Here is a 17313-nt window from a genome sequence, read left to right as displayed (position 1 = left end):
CAAGCAACTTTTTCATTTTATTAAAACCAGAACTGTTTACAACTTTGCAACCAGTAAAGTTTTAGAACAATCTTTTTTGCACATTATTAAGAACATAGTTTGAAAGAATGACCATCACCGCCAAAATGTGCTGCTGATATCAGAGATCCTCAGAACCAACAAGCCCAGACGGTATCTCCACGAGTCATGCTCCTTCGAATGCAAAGAACTTCTCCAACTCTGTGGAAATGAAAGAACTTCCCCACTTTTGCCAACTACGAACCTGGGAGCCTTTACCACATCGCTTGATGAAAGGAGGGTATGCAGAGCCCTATGGTAAAGTGCTAATTTCCAAAATTATAGTCAACCTATCTTCTAGTATCCCTGTTTATTAGTTTATTTTATTATTGAAATTTTTTCTCACACAGATCATACATTTCATTCATAATGTAAATAAATCTGTACAAAATGTGTATATTTTTATACCAATCAACTAGTAGTAATATTTTAGGAATCATCGACTTAACTTAATATCATGCTTGTACAATATCAATATTTTCACTTGTTATAATAAATGCATAAATTCTACCTGCTTTGTTATTAATATAATAACTTCTAAGACCTCTGAACCAAAGACAAACCCACCTGAGGGTGATCTAAGACACTGTAGGAGGATAACGGTAGTTAATAATGGGTTATATGAATGAGGATATTAATTATGATTATTAATATTAGCTCAACGAATTACTGGGTGCCACCTCTTAAAAAGAGGAAATATGTCGAAGTTTTTCTTCAGAGTAAACAAAGTATTAAATCAGAGAAGTGAATTCTAACAGCAAATCTACACCATCATCACAGCTTTAATGAATCAGAGGAATCAAAGATTACGTTTAACTTTTTATTTGCATAATCCAGTAAGAAACGAGAACAATGCAGTGATTAAACGATGATGAAATGCATTTCTAAGCTAACAAAAGTGAGGATTACATGTAGTAAAGTGAATCACTATTCTAAACTAATATAGACTAACTATTGTAAAATCAAAGAATAAAATCATAACAAAGAGGGAAGACGGACAAACATATATGTGGTGGATTGTGAGTGGAGTGTAAGTATGGGGTTGTATTGTAGTTTGAGTGAGTCAGTTCTGCTGCTCCATTGTTCACTGGTCCATACCTTGAGATGCGGTCTGGTTGGACCTGGAGACGTTCTGGGTTTGCAGGAACAGCGTCCGTGTGGCAGTATAGCTGCGCTGGCGTGCCGCCGTTGAAATCTGTTTCGTTAAACAGCAGCGTTTCTATTGGCCGATCCACAACCTCTTCTGGGATGATCGCAGCCGGTGTCAGACTAAGAGAAGGGACCACGGTTTGGTCCACGATTCAGATGTTAATAAACCTGAATGTCAAAATTTGGGTTAAGGAATTTTCTTTATCATATGGTTAACATTGGGTACCTTGAACTAACCTTTTAAATGATAAACATTTTAAAATAGCATTCTGTTGGTTATTGAATTACATGAAAAGAGTGGCATAGGACAGACAATATTTGTAATTTCAATTTCTGCAGGAACCCGTAACAATAATCCTTTCTTTTGTGACTTTCCAAACCAGCACATGTTCTTTGTTCTCATTTGAGCAGGAGAGCTTGTGTTATTCCACCGTCCTGTGTGACCATTGGTTTGGGTTCTGGAGGTGACAACGTCTGCAGGGGGTCGGAGCCCAGAGTTTGAAAACTTAGCATGTAAACATTGACTGACTGTTTCCTTTTGATTGTAATGTAGCAGAGAGGTGATAACAAGAGCAAAACTGTTCTTGGATTCTCCTGTTCTTTTGTTCGGACAGGATGAGGGAGAAGATCCCCCTGTGGGGCACATTTGCATTTCACAGTAGGAGACAGACTCTCTGACTCCATTGACTGGTGAAACTAGTGTCCTAGGTCAAAGATCAACATGGAGGGTTTGGTTCCCTACAACAATTTAAATCGGCTTTACAGTAGATGGCATTCCCTGGCAAATATTATTCCTAACATAAATAACAATTACTTGTCAGTATTATCATTTTTTAAAACCCTTTGAACCCCTACATTTCTGACATTTGTTCTTTTTTGTTTTTGTTATGATTGTATAAAATTGCAAATTATGAAGAAGGTATTATCCAATTTAAAAACCAGAGTGATCCACCTGCCCTCATCTGAAAATAATGATTCATATGTCACCTTTAAATATGTTTAGGAGAATAGCTCAAATGATTGTTGAGAGATAACATTGTGCTTTCCAAAATTTCACTTTGTCACTTGAATGAGTCTCTTGTAAAAAAAAAAAGAAAAAAGTACGTAAAGATAGATTTCCTTTTGGGATTGTTTTTAAAGTCTGAGAAGGAGAACTCTAGATGCTGATACCATAACAGATTTAGGAACCTTTGTTGTCTTATTTTTTTTTCTTTTTTCTTTTTTTTTTTTCAAAAAGCGAGCTGTTTAAGCAAGCAAAATATTTTCTACACACCAGTATAGTGCCCGTCGGAAGTATGTATTCATATAGTGGGCAGAGCTTAAGTAGAGTTGTCAAAATAATATGAAATCGAGTAACTATAAAATTAAAAAAAATGTGTGTGTGTGTGTGTGTGACTCGCTACTCTGTGACTCACACACACCCACACCCACGGGCTTTAGCCACGCACATGCATGCACATCAGTGACTCACATCAGACCCAATAAGTGAGACTTGAGAGCTTTGCTAGTATATCAGTGTGAGCGCGGATGCTCATTTTGCCATTGTAGTGTGATTCTGGAGTCATTTTGTGTATTTTTATGTCTTTTTTAATGTAGTTTTGTGCATTTCTGTTGTCATTTTAGTGTATTTTTTTGTATAAATTTTTAGTTTCTGTAATATATGTTTTTTGGCGTCATTTTGTGTGTTTTTGGAGCCGTTTTGTATATTTTTGTGCATTTCTGTTGTCGTTTTGTGTACTCCCTGTATACTTGTTTAGTTTTTTGTTTTACATCATTTGTGCATTTTTTGTATAATTACTGTTTTTTGTTGCATTTGTAGGGTGATTCTGGAGTCATTTTGTGTCTTTTTTAGTGTAGTTTTTTGCATTTCTGTTGACTTTTGTGTATTTTTTGTATAAATATTTAGTTTTGTGTGTCATTTTCATATTTTTGTTGTCGTGTTTGTTGTGTGTGTGTGAGTAGGGGAGTGAATCCATTCTATATTTATGGGCACCAGTCCATCCACGTGTACCTGCCTAACTTTCACTGAACGTATCTATTTTCAGTAGTTAGGTGTAGTGGCAGGTGTGGTGTAAGTGAAGCTGCAGTCATCAGGTGACCTTCACGATGTAGCACCATCTACGTAACATGTAAACACTTACATCTGACTCAGAGCGTAACACTACAGTCACTACCACCCTATGGATGAGTTATACTCAACACTTACATACCTGCACGCATGTCACGTAGACGGTGATCGATAGTGAAGCGCACCTGATCGACGTGTGTGTGTGTTAGACTCTCTACCTGGGACTCTAATCTCCGTTGGTTCTCTCTCACACACACTTGCCGCAAAGAAATGTGCAGCTTTCAACACAGCAGCCATTGCCGTCAATAACTTCCGGGTGAGGTCCGTCCAGTCTAAATAGCGAATGCTCAAACTAACGTTTTGAAACGACGTCATCACCAAATAAGTTACAGTAAAAAAGTATTTTTCCTCAAAAGAGAAGTCCACAGCGAGATCAGGGCCAAACTCAGCTGGCACGCACTGGAAGTGAGCTGTGCAGTGAAATAGATATAGATGGTGCGCTAGCGTGCCCTCACACTCTTGAGGTCAAAAGCTGCCACCCAGAAGTGAAATAAAATTAAAATAAACATTTGGAAATGACCAAATTACTCCAAAATAACAGATACACAAACTCGGAGTATTTGGAAGCCGTTGACAAAGTTTTAGGTGGAACAGACACTGCGTCGGGAAGATATTTGCTCCACACACACACACACACACACACACACACACACACACACACACACACACACACACACACACACACACACACACACACACAAATGCACACACACAGATCTTTCTGTCATTATAGTATAGACTAGTACAGTGCCCGTTGGAAGTATGTATTCATATAGTGGGAGGAGCTTAAGTAAAGTTGTCAATTATGGTCAAATGAGCATGTGTTTGAAGGTTGAAGAGGTGTACATACTTTGTGGTGTTCTAAAGGGGTACATTTGTGGGTGCAAAGTAAAATAGCATGTGATTTCCCTGTTTTAATTCTATTTAATTCTAAAGGTTGCACCAGTGTTTGCTGGACTTAGGTAAATGAATAATAAATGTACCAGAGCATCTCGTCCTTAGACCCTACCTTGGCAAGGAAAAACACAAAACCCAGTTGGAAAATTAATTACACACAAACATGTCATGTACATCCAACATACGACCATAGAGAAGAGACACAGAAAACTGGTGGATTTTACACTAAAGGTGCCCCTCTCCATTTATCCAGGCTTGGGACTGGCTCACAGGAACACATTAAGTGAGTCATTTTGCGGCTGGATTCCCACCACCACACCATGTTAGAGGTTAGTTTGTTAGTTGTTAGTGTGTTAGTTCTTAGTAGTAATAGTACGTAGTATCAGTGTGCGTGCCGCTCAGACGCTCCTCCCTCTTATGGTCTAATTTGTATTGATTTCAAAATCCAAATACTTGTTTTTAAACATAATTACTAAAGAAGTTAAAAATAATGGAAACACACCCTCAGATTCTGTGTAGTATGAGGGTTAAAAGAGAACTGTAAGCCAGGTCAGAAGTGGGAGCCTGTTTGGGGTTCATCACAACTGTGCCTGTTTGGACCTCTCACTGCTTCCAGCCTCCCCCAACTACTGAGTGAGCATGAGAGAGTGGTTTACAGTCAGTATATACAACATTACATAATAACATATACATTGCTTAGAAAGTGTCGCTTTTTTTTTGTTTCTTTGTCTAGAGCAAGTATACAAAGTCTGTTTGATCTTTCAGCTCTGCTGGCGGCAACATAAAAATGTCCATGGCTGAAGAAATCTCTTGTGCTGCAAAGATTAACCCTGTGACTTATTCACAGTCCTGGAAAAGCATGGTTTGACTGGAAATTGTTTGCGTCTTGAGGTGAATGGGAAGATGATATGACTGTGATTTGTGGAATTAAGAGTGTACGTCCAGCATTTACACCAATTACAGATTTTGTAACTAAGAGGTGTGGCAGGATTTCTTTGATAATGTATCTTGAGCCATTACAATGTCCATTTTGTTGGCCGAAGTTGGATCACCATTCCAACTTTTAAAGAAATGCAATGAGGAGGCATTCCGGAAGGGCAGAGTGTGTTTAAAAACTCAGTTGGATACATATGATGACCCTCAGAATCTGCTGTGTCAACGCTGTTGAAAGATCTTGGTCATGTACTCATTTACTGTGTTGACTTCAGAGTTAGTTGGGCATAATATGACACGTTCACATAGCCACGTTGGACAGGAAATGTTGGCCAGCATGTCTTCATACGCCCAATTTACAATGTCTTTTAGTTTGTCACCAGAAATTGTCAGTGTGTCGTTGAGTTTAATTGCGAATTCACCTTCCTCTGGAACTATTGGAATTTTTTGCCTCGCCAAGGTCTAAGAGGAATTTGGCAAAGTATTCTTCAGCTTGTTGATGTTCTGTAGCTTGAGAGATTCTCATGTTTATTGTTAGGATTAGAGTTTCAACATTTTTCCATAGGTATGAGCTCTTGCAACACCATCCTATGATCTCGGTTCGGCTACCGTGTGGCACAACGGTCAGTATTTGCCTCCAGTCGCCACCAAAGACCATTATGATGCCACCAAATGGTTTGTCTGATCTACGAAGCCACCGAAATATACGGTCTGCTGCTTCTAATGCACGGTGATCCATCATCGTCACTTCATCCACAACCATGAGATGTGCCATCCTAATGAGTGTGGTAGTGTTGTCATGTTCACTGACAGCGCAAGTGGATTCAGCAGTGAGAATGAGGGGACATTTTGTTCTACTGTGAATGGTGGTGCCTTTTGGGAGTAGGGTTGCTGCGATGCGACTTGCGGCTGTTGCAAGAGACACTTTGCCTTTTGCACGGACTTTGTTCAGGATGTGGCACAATACGAAGGTTTTTCCTTTCCCACCACTTGCATCAAGCGCGATCATCTTTCCAAGTCCCTGTTCCACGCTCTCTATCACGGTTTTGACAACACTTTGCTGCTCGTGATTAAGTGCGTTTTCTGTTTGTGTAATTTGAGAGTGAAGTTCCTCCATGTTGTGCTCTGTCTCGTGCTGGATGATGCGGGGAGTCTGATTTTGATCATGAAGTTGATTAGGCTCAGGGAGTCTAAAGTTTGTACTCAGTGTGAAGCCATGTCTTTCAAAGTGGTCCTTGAGGTCGAGTAGCATTTGATTCAGAATGTTCTCATTTGGCTCATTCATTGCAGCCCCTGTGCATTAAGTCTTCACAAAGAACACTTATGTGCCTTTCCCAAAACTGCAAGTGCTCTCCTCTAAGCACAAACATGAGCATGGTGGCAAATACTTCACGTAGTGCTGGGCCAAAGGTCCATACCTGTCAAGTTTTGGATTTGAAAATAAGGGAAATTGTCTGGCGTCCGCTACGAAACGACCCACCGGCCCAACCAAGCTCCAGTATCCCTTATGTTTTAAGACAGATGACAAGAAATCTAAAATACCCACTTGTCAAGCACTTAGTAAACACAATTAGATGACTATAAAATATACCTTTGTTGACATTGAAATGCTGTGAACATTCCTACGTTATAATACAGCCTAAATGAAAACAAGAGTATAAAAAGCAGATTTTTTTTATTTAACATACAAGTCAACACATTGCGTATTAACAGTTAATTCTCTCTCTGTCATTCACTAATAATGTGTTATACCGATTTGTTGCTGACTTTGCATCTTTCAACACTTTTTTGGAAGGAGTGTATTTGTGGGCTGGGCCAGAATGGTTTATTTTACATGACAGTAAAGCACAAACAATGCTGTTGTCCAATGACATCCTATTCTCAGTAACAATCTTACTTACCATACTAAACACCCTTTCACTACTGGCATTGCTGTGGGGAATGCATAGTAAAGCCTTCATTAGTCTTGGCAGCTCACTGAACCTCACATCCTTCCCTACCAGTCCCCAGAATGTGTCAATTTGGTTTTCTTGGGGGAGTAGCTTGCCATCTGTCAGTCAATGAGTTCCTCTCTCAGCCTATCTTCACTCAAACACAACTGAGGAAACAAGGCACCTAGCCTTTCCACTGGAAAAAAACAAGTGTTTGACTGAATATTGCAGATCTAAACTACACATCACAATATTTAATTCTATCAATGGGGTAGTGACTAACATCTACCTGTCCCTGGAGTAATGTTGAGGCGAGCAGCAGGGTCCAGCACTTTCATGTCCCTCAGGAGTGGGTGGTCAAGGGGAAAGGAGAACATCTTCTGAAGCACTGCTTCAGAGAATCTTCTCACAGATCGACAACAGCATAACAGTAAAACATGCATTAATGGCAACATTTAGGCACACTACAGCCTAAACTCTCATACTGTCACAAGATCATATAATTACTGTATATAACTGAAAGATTTTCTTCTTGGCTCTATGCTTCTCATCAGTGACGTGCCGTCAGGGTAGGCAAGGTAGGCAGTGCATACCCAAGGGTGAATTGATATTTTGATTATTTAATTATAATTTTTTTTTTTTACTTATAAATTATTTATTTTTCTATTTCCAATAGCCTACAGTACCTATAAGTTTGAAAGTGTCCGCATTTTGTGCGTTTCATAGCCCAATTTACTAAACAACGCTGTTTCTTGGAACAGCTGCAGTCTTTTTTTTTTTTTTCGCTCCGCTGTAAGGCAGAGGGAGGCCACGCCCCCGCCCAATGGCACGTCGCTCTTCTGCCTCCGTTCTCATTGCGTGAGTTTACGTGTTTGCGTATGCGCAGTCAGGTCCCCAATGTGACATCAATTTACACGTAAAGGCAGTGTAGAGAGCTGCCTTTGAGCTATGCTAAATGCTATACGTAAGTTCACAGCACATTAGTAAATAGATGACACGTGACTGCTGCTGCTACGTTCTCTAGCTAGTGGGCGGGTGACAGCGCTAGAGATGATAGAGAGACTTTGTTTTGCGGAAAAACGACAGCTTTTGAAAGATGGAGACCAACACCTGAGCTACCAGACCTTCAGCAAAGGTAAGGTCTGAACATGTTTCATACTTTTCACAGTGAATGGTACAAAAGGAAGGATTGGCTTTGTGGATGCTCCTCACTGAGGCTGTTCTAAGTTGTCATTTTCTCCGTGTTTCTGTGTTTCCAACACAAACAACAGATGTGCTGTCATGTCATGAGATACTGTATATCTTGTTGGAGAGTATGGAGGCTATATTAAATAATTGTTTATGTTTCTTTAATGGTGTTTATGATGTTGATTTTGTTAGATGGCTAAACACTTGTTCATGTGGATCTTATTGGGTTTTTTCTTTCTTATCATGAATTTTATATTTTGATAAGCGCATTGAGATGACTTTGTTGGAAATTGCTTTATACAAATAAAATTGATTTGAATTGAATTAACACTTGACAGCAGAAACATGAAATTGTCATTGGTGGTCTCGATTTGCAACGTGCCTACCCAGCCCTAGTGGTCACGGCACGTCACTGCTTCTCATGTAAGCCTTTGTGTCTGCTCCAATAAAGAGCTCTTCATCAGCCAACTAATGTCCTTCTCCACCTCCCTGAGAGGTACACTCACAATGGCCCTGGCTGGTATGAGGTAGCCCAGGAACTTCCTGATCAGCCTGCACATCTCATCTTCAAGTCTGTGAATTTGTACTCCCTCTGACTGCAGGAGATTTCACAACAAAAATAAGTGATTTTTCTTTTCTATTATTCACTCGTTCAATGTTATTGATGCCCACCTGGAAGGCAATATTAAATTATGATAGAGGCTTTAGAGCAGCACTCAGAAAAAGGAAGTAGGTCTTCACAATTGGATCACGCAGATGTCTTGCCAGATCACGCACTTTGGCACTCCTCTCCACCTCGTCATGACTGTTAAAGTAGGCCTATAGTACAAAGGGACACAAAGTGCAATTCATGGTTAAATTGGAAACATCCTGTATTGGATCTCACTGGTTCAACACTCTCTGAAGGCAGGTTATCAGACTCAGCCATCTCGTGCTGCAGTACCTGAGGAGCTTCAGGTGGTCTGAATCAGTGAAATCTACAAAGTCTTTGTATGTTTCACAGCGTTTTGCACTGAAAGATAGAAAACAATTTTTTTGGAAGTTGGAAATGTCTTTGTGTTTATAAGAATATCAACTGCATGCCTATTTCATTTATATGCATTGACCTTTTATCAAAGTGGGTGTATATCCCCACTAGGATGCCTTTGACTGGTACCTGGGCTGCTCTGATGCCACAGCCAGTGGCCAGCTGTACGTGGTGACAAATGCAGCCAAGGTCCTGGACGTGGGGCTGGCTTATCTTCAGTCTGCTGAGAACTGAGTTGTGTCTGCCTTTCATGACACTCGCGTTATCAGAGTTAAAGGCTATCAGGTTCTCCCATGGGATGCCTCTTTTTCTATTGCAAACAGGAAAAACATTCAGACAAAATATGAAGTTTTGATTAAATGCAAACTACAAGACACATCAATACAACTGCAGTTCCCCTACCTCAATGCTTCACTCAACTTTTCATACAGATTTTCAGCATTTCCCACATTGCATGTAGGCATCTCCATAAATCGTGTAGTGACCTGCATAGTGGCCTCATCATAGAGTCTAGCCAGGATGACAAATTCTTTTTCTGTTTTTCTGTTGTTCGATTCATCGCACAAAAGTGAAAAGGGCTGAGATCGACATGTTTTGGCCAACTCGTCATCCAGTTCTGCTGCTATGGCACCTGTTGAGTGAGTGCCCAATTAATATCATCCATTTTCTATCCCACATGACCAGTTAATAATGTTAGGTAAAAATTAATCTACAATATGCATGCAGGACATAATCATTCATACTCAATTTGACTGAATTCACCTTTGATGAGTTGCGTAGTTTTGGTTTTTCCAGCAGAGTATTTTCGTGATATAGCAGAATCTGGGAACATCTGAGCTACACACTTGTTGAAGTCATCACAGAAGGTGAAAGCAACGTTGTTGTTGGCACACAGCATTGCCATTTTCACCTCCGCATTATTGACCTCATCTTCCTCTTTGGGATATCTTGTCACAAATGCTGACATTTTGACAAGCGCTTGTGCTTAGTGGATTTTTTGTGTTGATTTACGTCGCTCCTTCCTCCGTGGGCGATGCTAAAATTGCAGTTGCAAATCATACAGAACCTGTAATTGGACCCCATCCTGCTCTTCTTTATAAAAGTAAAGTCACTGTCCCATCTCTCATCGTATTTACATGACTTTTTAGTTTTTTTTTCGCCGGAGCGCCTTCTTCACATCCATCCATCTCTCCTGATGTTTTCCGGGTTTGTTCCCGCTGTAGGAAGTTGCATCTACTCTCGTGAGAAGTGAACTGCAACCTAGGTCACATGAGGCGGCAGTTCTTGCGAGGTTAGTGATAGCGTCCAGTTTGGAGAGGCGGAGGAATGTTTTTATCTATCTTTTAATGATGATTACATTAAAATACGGGATTTTTACCGGGAAAATAATAATACGGGAAGGTGGCGGGAAAGGGGTATAAAATATGGGAGTTTCCCGTCCAAAACGGGATACTTGACAGGTATGCAAAGGTCACATTTGCTGCTTCCTCCATAACAGAATCCACTTCCTGGTCATTGTCAACAATGCCATGTGCAATGCAGGCAACTAATAAGTGTCCATGACCACATCTCCAACTTCACGGAGGTCTCTGAAGGAAGTAGGTCCTGGGATACGGTATAAAAGGATGCAGGGATAGAACAGTTCAGCAGTGTGTGGGTTGAAGGCAATCATTAGAATGCGTCCAACGGTGTCGGCCATGCAATAATCATGGGAACTTAGTCTTTTTTTTCGTAATTGAAATGTCTTACCTGTGTATGTGAAGTGTTGAAATACATCTGGGTCCACAATGTGTCGCATGTGTGGATGTAGAGACATTGCTTTAAAAAAGGCAGTCAGTGTAGTTGTAGGTGGTCCTGCGTCCAGTAAGTTGTGGACAGCGCCGTCATCATTGAACGTGATGACCTGTTCATTCTCTAAATGAATTGCCAGCGTTTTTACGGGGGGGGGGGGTTTGTTGGATGGGGAATTCATAGATTCGCCAGTAGGCCTCAGATGCAGTGATGTACCGACCTAACTCATAGCGCGTCAGCTCATAGTATCGCAGTTGTCTGAGAAGCTTGTGGTATGTCGCAACTCTTTGGGGTAGTCCTTTGAACACTTTCTGTCAATGTAATGTGACAATGTGATGTAGATGTGGATTTGTGTCTTTGTTTGGAATCTTTGCAGATACGATGCGATCAATATCAGTGGAGGTCCTGAATTTACCATGGTGATGAGCGTACGTATATGAGGAAAATGTCTTTTTTGAGTTTCTTTCACCATCACAAATGCGTCCACATGTCCCAGTATGTCATGTTTCAGAGGGTCTGTGAGTAGAGCTTCCACCTTCATGTGGAATACTCTGGCAATGATGTCTGGTCTTTGATGGGTCTGTTGACCTTCAAAAAGCGGTCTTTTAATCTCAGCCCAGTTGGGGTTGCAAGTGAAGGTGAGGAAGAAGTCTGGTTTGCCTTTGACTCTGAGCAAGGCCATGGCATCTTGGAATTCTTTGGCGTACCATCTTGATGATCCATAAATCTTGGAAGGCAGTATGGTTAGGCATCCCGGGATGATCTCAGTGCTGCTGAGGTGTTTCTGCTGCACCAAGCAATTATTCCGTTCTTCACTCGTTTCCGCTGCATGGCGTGTTGACTCGTGCAGCGTTTCTCACCAGGCGATTATTCCGTTCTTCACTCGTTTCCGCTGCACGGCGTGTTGACTCGTGCAGCGTTTCTCACCAGCCGATTATTCCGTTCTTCACCTGTTTCTGCTGCATGACGTCTTGCATTGTGCGTAGCGTTGCTTGCCAGCCGATTATTTCGTTCTTCACCTGTTTCTGCTGCATGACGTTGTTATGGTCATTTTTATATTCATCATCATATCCTCAAATGTATGTTCATGTGTACAATTTGTCATGTTTTAATACATGACGACTCCATTACTCTTTACACTTTTGAACAGCTGAATCATGATTAAACAGTACAGATCGTATTATTCTCAGTGCAGCACAGTCTCTGCCAAGCCAGAATCTCTGCTCACATGCAGACATACACTGACGCACACACTTATCAAGACAGATAAAGACTGGAGCAGAACCTTCTCATAACATCTTCATCATCCTCCAACAATTCCACTATGGGCATCTGACTCCCTCCCTTTTGTCTCTCACTGTTGGGACCTTTTCTTATCTGTATAAAAAGCTTAAGCTGAAACTGTTAGAGGGCGCGGCACTTCCTTCGGACGTCCGCCTGGACGGACGCTAATTTTGTTCCATCTTGTACCTTTTTTCTTAGTTTAGAATAAACAATTTTTTATATAAAATCATCAATGCTTCTCCTGGACTCCATCATTCAACCAGTGCAATGAATCATGTCTTCAAATGAGGTCAACCGCAAAATTCAGCCGTAACAATTGGCGTCACGAACAGGATCCATCTTCTGCTCTGTGGGCGTCGACCGTGGACCAGCACTGGGTCGACACACTTGAAGCCCCGGGGCTGGCCCGCGGTGGTCCGCCCTCGGACAGAGACTGGAGCACGAACCATCGGTTGAACCTCAAACACCAATTCGGACTAAGGTAAAGCTGCCTTTATAAACATATATATATAAATTTTCATTTACATATATATTCGCTCTGTGTTGATTTTTTTTGGAACCAGTCAAGCATTGTATTGATTTTCAGCTTTGAGCTTTGATTTTGATCCTCAGCTGTTCTGTGTTTTGACAGTGAATAGAATGCCATGAGAAGGGCTCAAATGGTTGAGGTTCTATGCTTTTTAATGCTGTAGGTTCCCTCTGGTTTTCTTCGGGCTCGGATATTTTGTTTAGGCATAAAATACGGCTGGTCATTATTTACTTTGTTTTGTTCGGACACCCACAGCCTGTGAGGTCCTGACCATAGATAGACGGGCAACCAAAGTTTCCAAAACATCCCAGCGGTGCCATGATCTGAGTTCACCTCTGTACCGAAAGATTAAAACCCCGAATCTAACCTAAATTGTGTTTCTGTGAATCAAACAGATGAACAACCCAATAAACAAATAATATATGCATACGCATATACAATCTTGGTATGATGTGAACTCAGATCATGCTTTCAGGCGAGTTTTACTTTTTTTTATCTTTGTTTTTATTTTGTTTAAACGTGGAATCAGATTTCTCCCTTTGGCTTGGCTTTAATGCTTTCATTTGGACGAGTGTCAGCTTTTGACTTCTGTGCGCCTTGGTTTTCTCTCAAACACACACACACACACACACACACACACACACACACACACACACACACACACACACACACACACACACACACACACAAGAGAGAGAGGGAAGCGCGCGCACGCACACGCACAGGCACGCGCACGCAAAGAGAGAGAGAGAACCACACCCATGAGCAACACACACTCAAACAAGAGAGAGGTGGCGCCCCTCACTGGCCAGTTTAGTGCACTACACACTTGTGACACAACATTGTGATTTCTCACTTCTCCTCTGCCTACAGAATAGTGCCATTACACACAGACACTATTTTTATTTTTATTTTAAATTTTATTTTTGATTTCATGTTTGATGGGTTCACTCTAAAATGAATATGAGCAACACACACTCAAACACACACACAGATGAATACAGTATTTCATTTTATTTTATTTTAATATTACTGTTACCATCATTATCATTTTTTATTATTTAAATTGTTAGTTTCTGTTGGCTTTGTGGTTGCCCCCCCTGAAGAAACGACATCTTCAATGAAAGAATGAAATCACCTTCAACTCTTACGCTAATGAAATGTCAACATCATTCAAAGGACCAAGCATCAGAAGGAAATGGACAATCAAAGGTCTGTGACCTTTCAGGACTCAAGGACTCAACTCCCATTCAGCAAAGCAATGCTGAAATAACTCGCTCAGTCCCAAGTCAACTCTTCATCGTCTATGAATGGGCCGCATGCTGGGATTAACACATCCTGCCTCATCATCAAAGACTGAGAACCTGTGGGCGTCGGAGTGGACACTCCCCCACCAATGAGTTGCGAGTTAAACGCCACGACTACTGCCTGAACGATGGGCAGCAACTGCAGACTGGTCACACGTCTGATGGAATATCTTCACCAAAAAAGACACTGTTTCAAAAGCCACAAGGATACCAAGCCACAAGAAGTCCACCACAGCCTTTGGTGGTAGTGCTAAATCACTTTAGCCTTGAACTTTGGCATGGAGGGGGACAACTAGCAAATAGCCAACAAGCTTCTCCTTCGCACAATACTAACCCCTCTATCTTCTGACTGTGCAGTAGATTATTTTGTTTTCATTTATTCTCTCACACGCAGACAGACCAGACATACAGTCACACACCCACATTCATAACTATGAGAAACACAGGACCACCAGAACTTCACACAGAACCCTTCTGTTTGCCACATGAGATCAAGTGTGCCCATCATTTATCTTTGCTTTTATTCATTATGTTGCTCATTTATTTACACTGCTGTTGCCTTTATGAGAAAAGAACAAACAAAGGGGAAGAAAATAGTGTTACTGATAAGGTTGTTTTTTTGTTTGCTTTTCTTTCATTTATTTTCTTGATTGAGGGGAGGCCCCCCACAATGCAAGATATGGTTACATCCGCTGAAGAAAGAGCCCTCTGTTGCCTCAGCTTTTGGAGCTGAAGTTTTAATTTTTATTGGCCATGATTTTTTTGAGCTCACACGTTTTTCTCCTTTGTTATTTCTGAACGATTCTTCTTTTTCTCTTTTGTTTTTACTCAATTTCAGGAAAATTGAGACAGAGATTGAGGACTGCAGCCTCAACCAAGTTTACATTTTGACATTTTTTGACCGATACCCTCGTAAACAATCTGTACCTTACCCTTTTTGAAGCTGCTTGCGACAGACAGCCTAGTTCAACATTCATTGTTTTCATTTTGCGCGCCTCCCCCTTACCGCGTCGGACTGTCTGGCCGGCCCAAAGCCACTCGACAGCAGGGGGGGGGGGTACCAAATTTTTCCTGAGAAAAAAAAAATGTCCCATTAGTTGCTATGAGTACATAGGCAATTACTTTTCAAACAAGAAGTCCTGGTTTAATGTGCAGAAAAAGGATAAACCTTGCTAGGGAAAGCGCTCTTTGGGGGATAGCGGTCCACCTGATTTGATACATGCTTGGTAACCGAATACCGTTCTGAACAAATTTCTACGTTCCCTTAGAGTGAGGGTTATTAGAGGTTGCGTGCTCCGTTCAATCTTAGAGGTGCCCAATAAAAGTCCTGACAGTTGTGCGAAATTTTCCTTCGGTTTGGTACCGGAGGTTGTTTTCCTTCAGTTTGGTACTGTTGTGAATTATTCTCCCAAACTCTTATTTTCAAGAGCGGTGGTTGAGCCCTGCTGATTCAGAGATTCTTTTTTACATTTCTGGAGACGGACGGCGGGTGAATTTCCCGCGGTTTGGTACCGCGGTTGAGTTTGTGTTTTCCTTCGGTTTGGTACCGGGGATGTTTTCCTTCAGTTTGGTACTGTTGAATTATTCTCCCAAACTCTTATTTTCAAGAGCGGTGGTTGAGCCCTGCTGATTCAGAGATTCTTTTTTACATTTCTGGAGACGGACGGCGGGTGAATTTCCCGCGGTTTGGCACCGCGGTTGAGTTTGTTGAGTTAGACACGGCTGTGCTATTCCTGCCTGATCAGCAGATGAGCAGACTGTCAGTACCACAGGCGATAATCTAAGACTCCGCCAAGGCGGAAGTAAAAAGGAGCGTACCTCTTAGTAATCAGACGATACCAGTAAAAAGCAATTAATTAACACTAAAAGGTTGCCAAGCATGGGGGGGCAATAAGAGCTCATTGACCCCGAGAGACGAGGTGGACTGGCTATCGCCATTGGTGAGTTAGATGAGACCTATATTCTACTTAGACACTATGCAACAAAACCTTGTGAATGCATGGACGTGAAAATTGAGGCATGAACGTGTGCGGTGCATGAGTGACTGAATGATGACACGTTACGTATGCCTGAGAGAACCGCGTTGTGAGTGCGAATGTGCCGTGGACGTGTCATTGAGTGATTGACCGATGAATGGCTGTTTGACTACACATGTTCCTCTGTTTCACCTTCCTTTCCTCCTGGGTTTTGATGCACTAGATCTTCTCCCTGTTTTTGCCAATTATGTAGTGGGGTGTTCAGAAAACACTGCTGCTTGTTAAAAGAACTATGGTTTTAGGCCTTGGGCCTTCTAAAAAGTTTACCAGGTTTTAAAGGTTTTTTTCTGGGTGTTTAAAAACACCAAACGACGTTTTTTATATATGATACCACTTTCAGTGGATTGACTGGCTTTGACCTTGACTGACCTTACTGTTCATGTTCAGTGTCCATGTTTTTTTTGTTATTTTATGTGTATACTCGTTGTGGTGTGCACTTGTCTACGTCTTCGTCTTAGTTGTTGTTATTATGTAGCTTTTTCCAAAATACAGGTCGCTGGCTGTATACTCAAAGGAGACGAATCAGATCCAACTAAAGAAAAGAGATATTTTAAATTATTCATTTAAGTCTTAATGTTTTCCTCTCTTTCTGTTTCTGAGTGTTTCCTAACAGACAATGCCACCGCCTTCTCGACTCCGATCCTGCCTCCCCCAGCCGCCATGCCTGGTCACTGCTCTTATGATGAAGGATGAGAATTAAAGGGAAGTATTGTCCATAACTGTAACTGGGAAACAAAGGGGAAATAGATTGAAATAGACACGTGACAATATGACATATTGTGGATGTTCTAACATAATATCTATTCCAGAGACTACAGAGACTTCCAATCCAACTGCGAAAGTGGGGACAGATCTTCAAATTTCCAAAAGGAGCGTACAGTTGACCCAGGCTTTGACCTTTTAAGGCTGAGGAGGAGGAGGTCGAGGAGGCTGGAGGGCACAAAGGCAGGTAGACACAAGAGAGAGGAAAACGGAGACACATCCAAAATGATCAGATAAGTGATTTTCCAATGATATTTATCATATGGTTTTAAGAATCCAAATGTATTCTTATGT

At 41.3% G+C, this 17313-nt stretch overlaps 1 protein-coding gene across 2 annotated transcripts; it reads right to left on the bottom strand.

Moving 5' to 3' along the window:
- Positions 1–8616: 8616 nt before the first annotated feature.
- Positions 8617–12228, bottom strand: LOC114455414 (uncharacterized). 2 transcript variants are annotated; one of them, XR_003672679.1, is made up of 5 exons: positions 10073–12228; positions 9713–9941; positions 9440–9620; positions 9227–9295; positions 8617–9102 (listed from the first exon to the last, which is right to left on the bottom strand). XR_003672679.1 is itself a non-coding variant. In XM_028436646.1 (5 exons), the coding sequence occupies exons 1-5, from the start codon at positions 10275–10277 to the stop codon at positions 9021–9023; spliced, it is 816 nt and encodes a 271-aa protein (XP_028292447.1). In that variant the 5' UTR covers positions 10278–12228; the 3' UTR covers positions 8617–9020. The 2 variants fall into 2 exon arrangements, 1 of the variants encoding a protein (XP_028292447.1); XM_028436646.1 differs by having other exon boundaries at positions 9390–9620.
- Between the last annotated feature and the right edge of the window lie 5085 nt (positions 12229–17313).

This window comes from Gouania willdenowi, chromosome 21 (genome assembly GCF_900634775.1).
Source record: "Gouania willdenowi chromosome 21, fGouWil2.1, whole genome shotgun sequence".
NCBI lineage: Eukaryota > Metazoa > Chordata > Actinopteri > Blenniiformes > Gobiesocidae > Gouania > Gouania willdenowi.
The sequence above is the reverse complement of the archived record's forward strand: the minus strand, read 5'-3'. Positions and strand labels throughout refer to the sequence as shown.

Excerpts from the sequence above, each read along its gene's own strand:
- LOC114455414 (XM_028436646.1), bottom strand. The coding sequence starts at position 10,277 with ATGTCAGCATTTGTGACAAGATATCCCAAAGAGGAAGATGAGGTCAAT. Across the intron at positions 9,942-10,072 it reads AACTACGCAACTCATCAAAG|GTGCCATAGCAGCAGAACTG; the intron begins GTGAATTCAGTC and ends CTCACTCAACAG. Across the intron at positions 9,621-9,712 it reads AAGTTGAGTGAAGCATTGAG|AAAAAGAGGCATCCCATGGG; the intron begins GTAGGGGAACTG and ends TGTTTGCAATAG.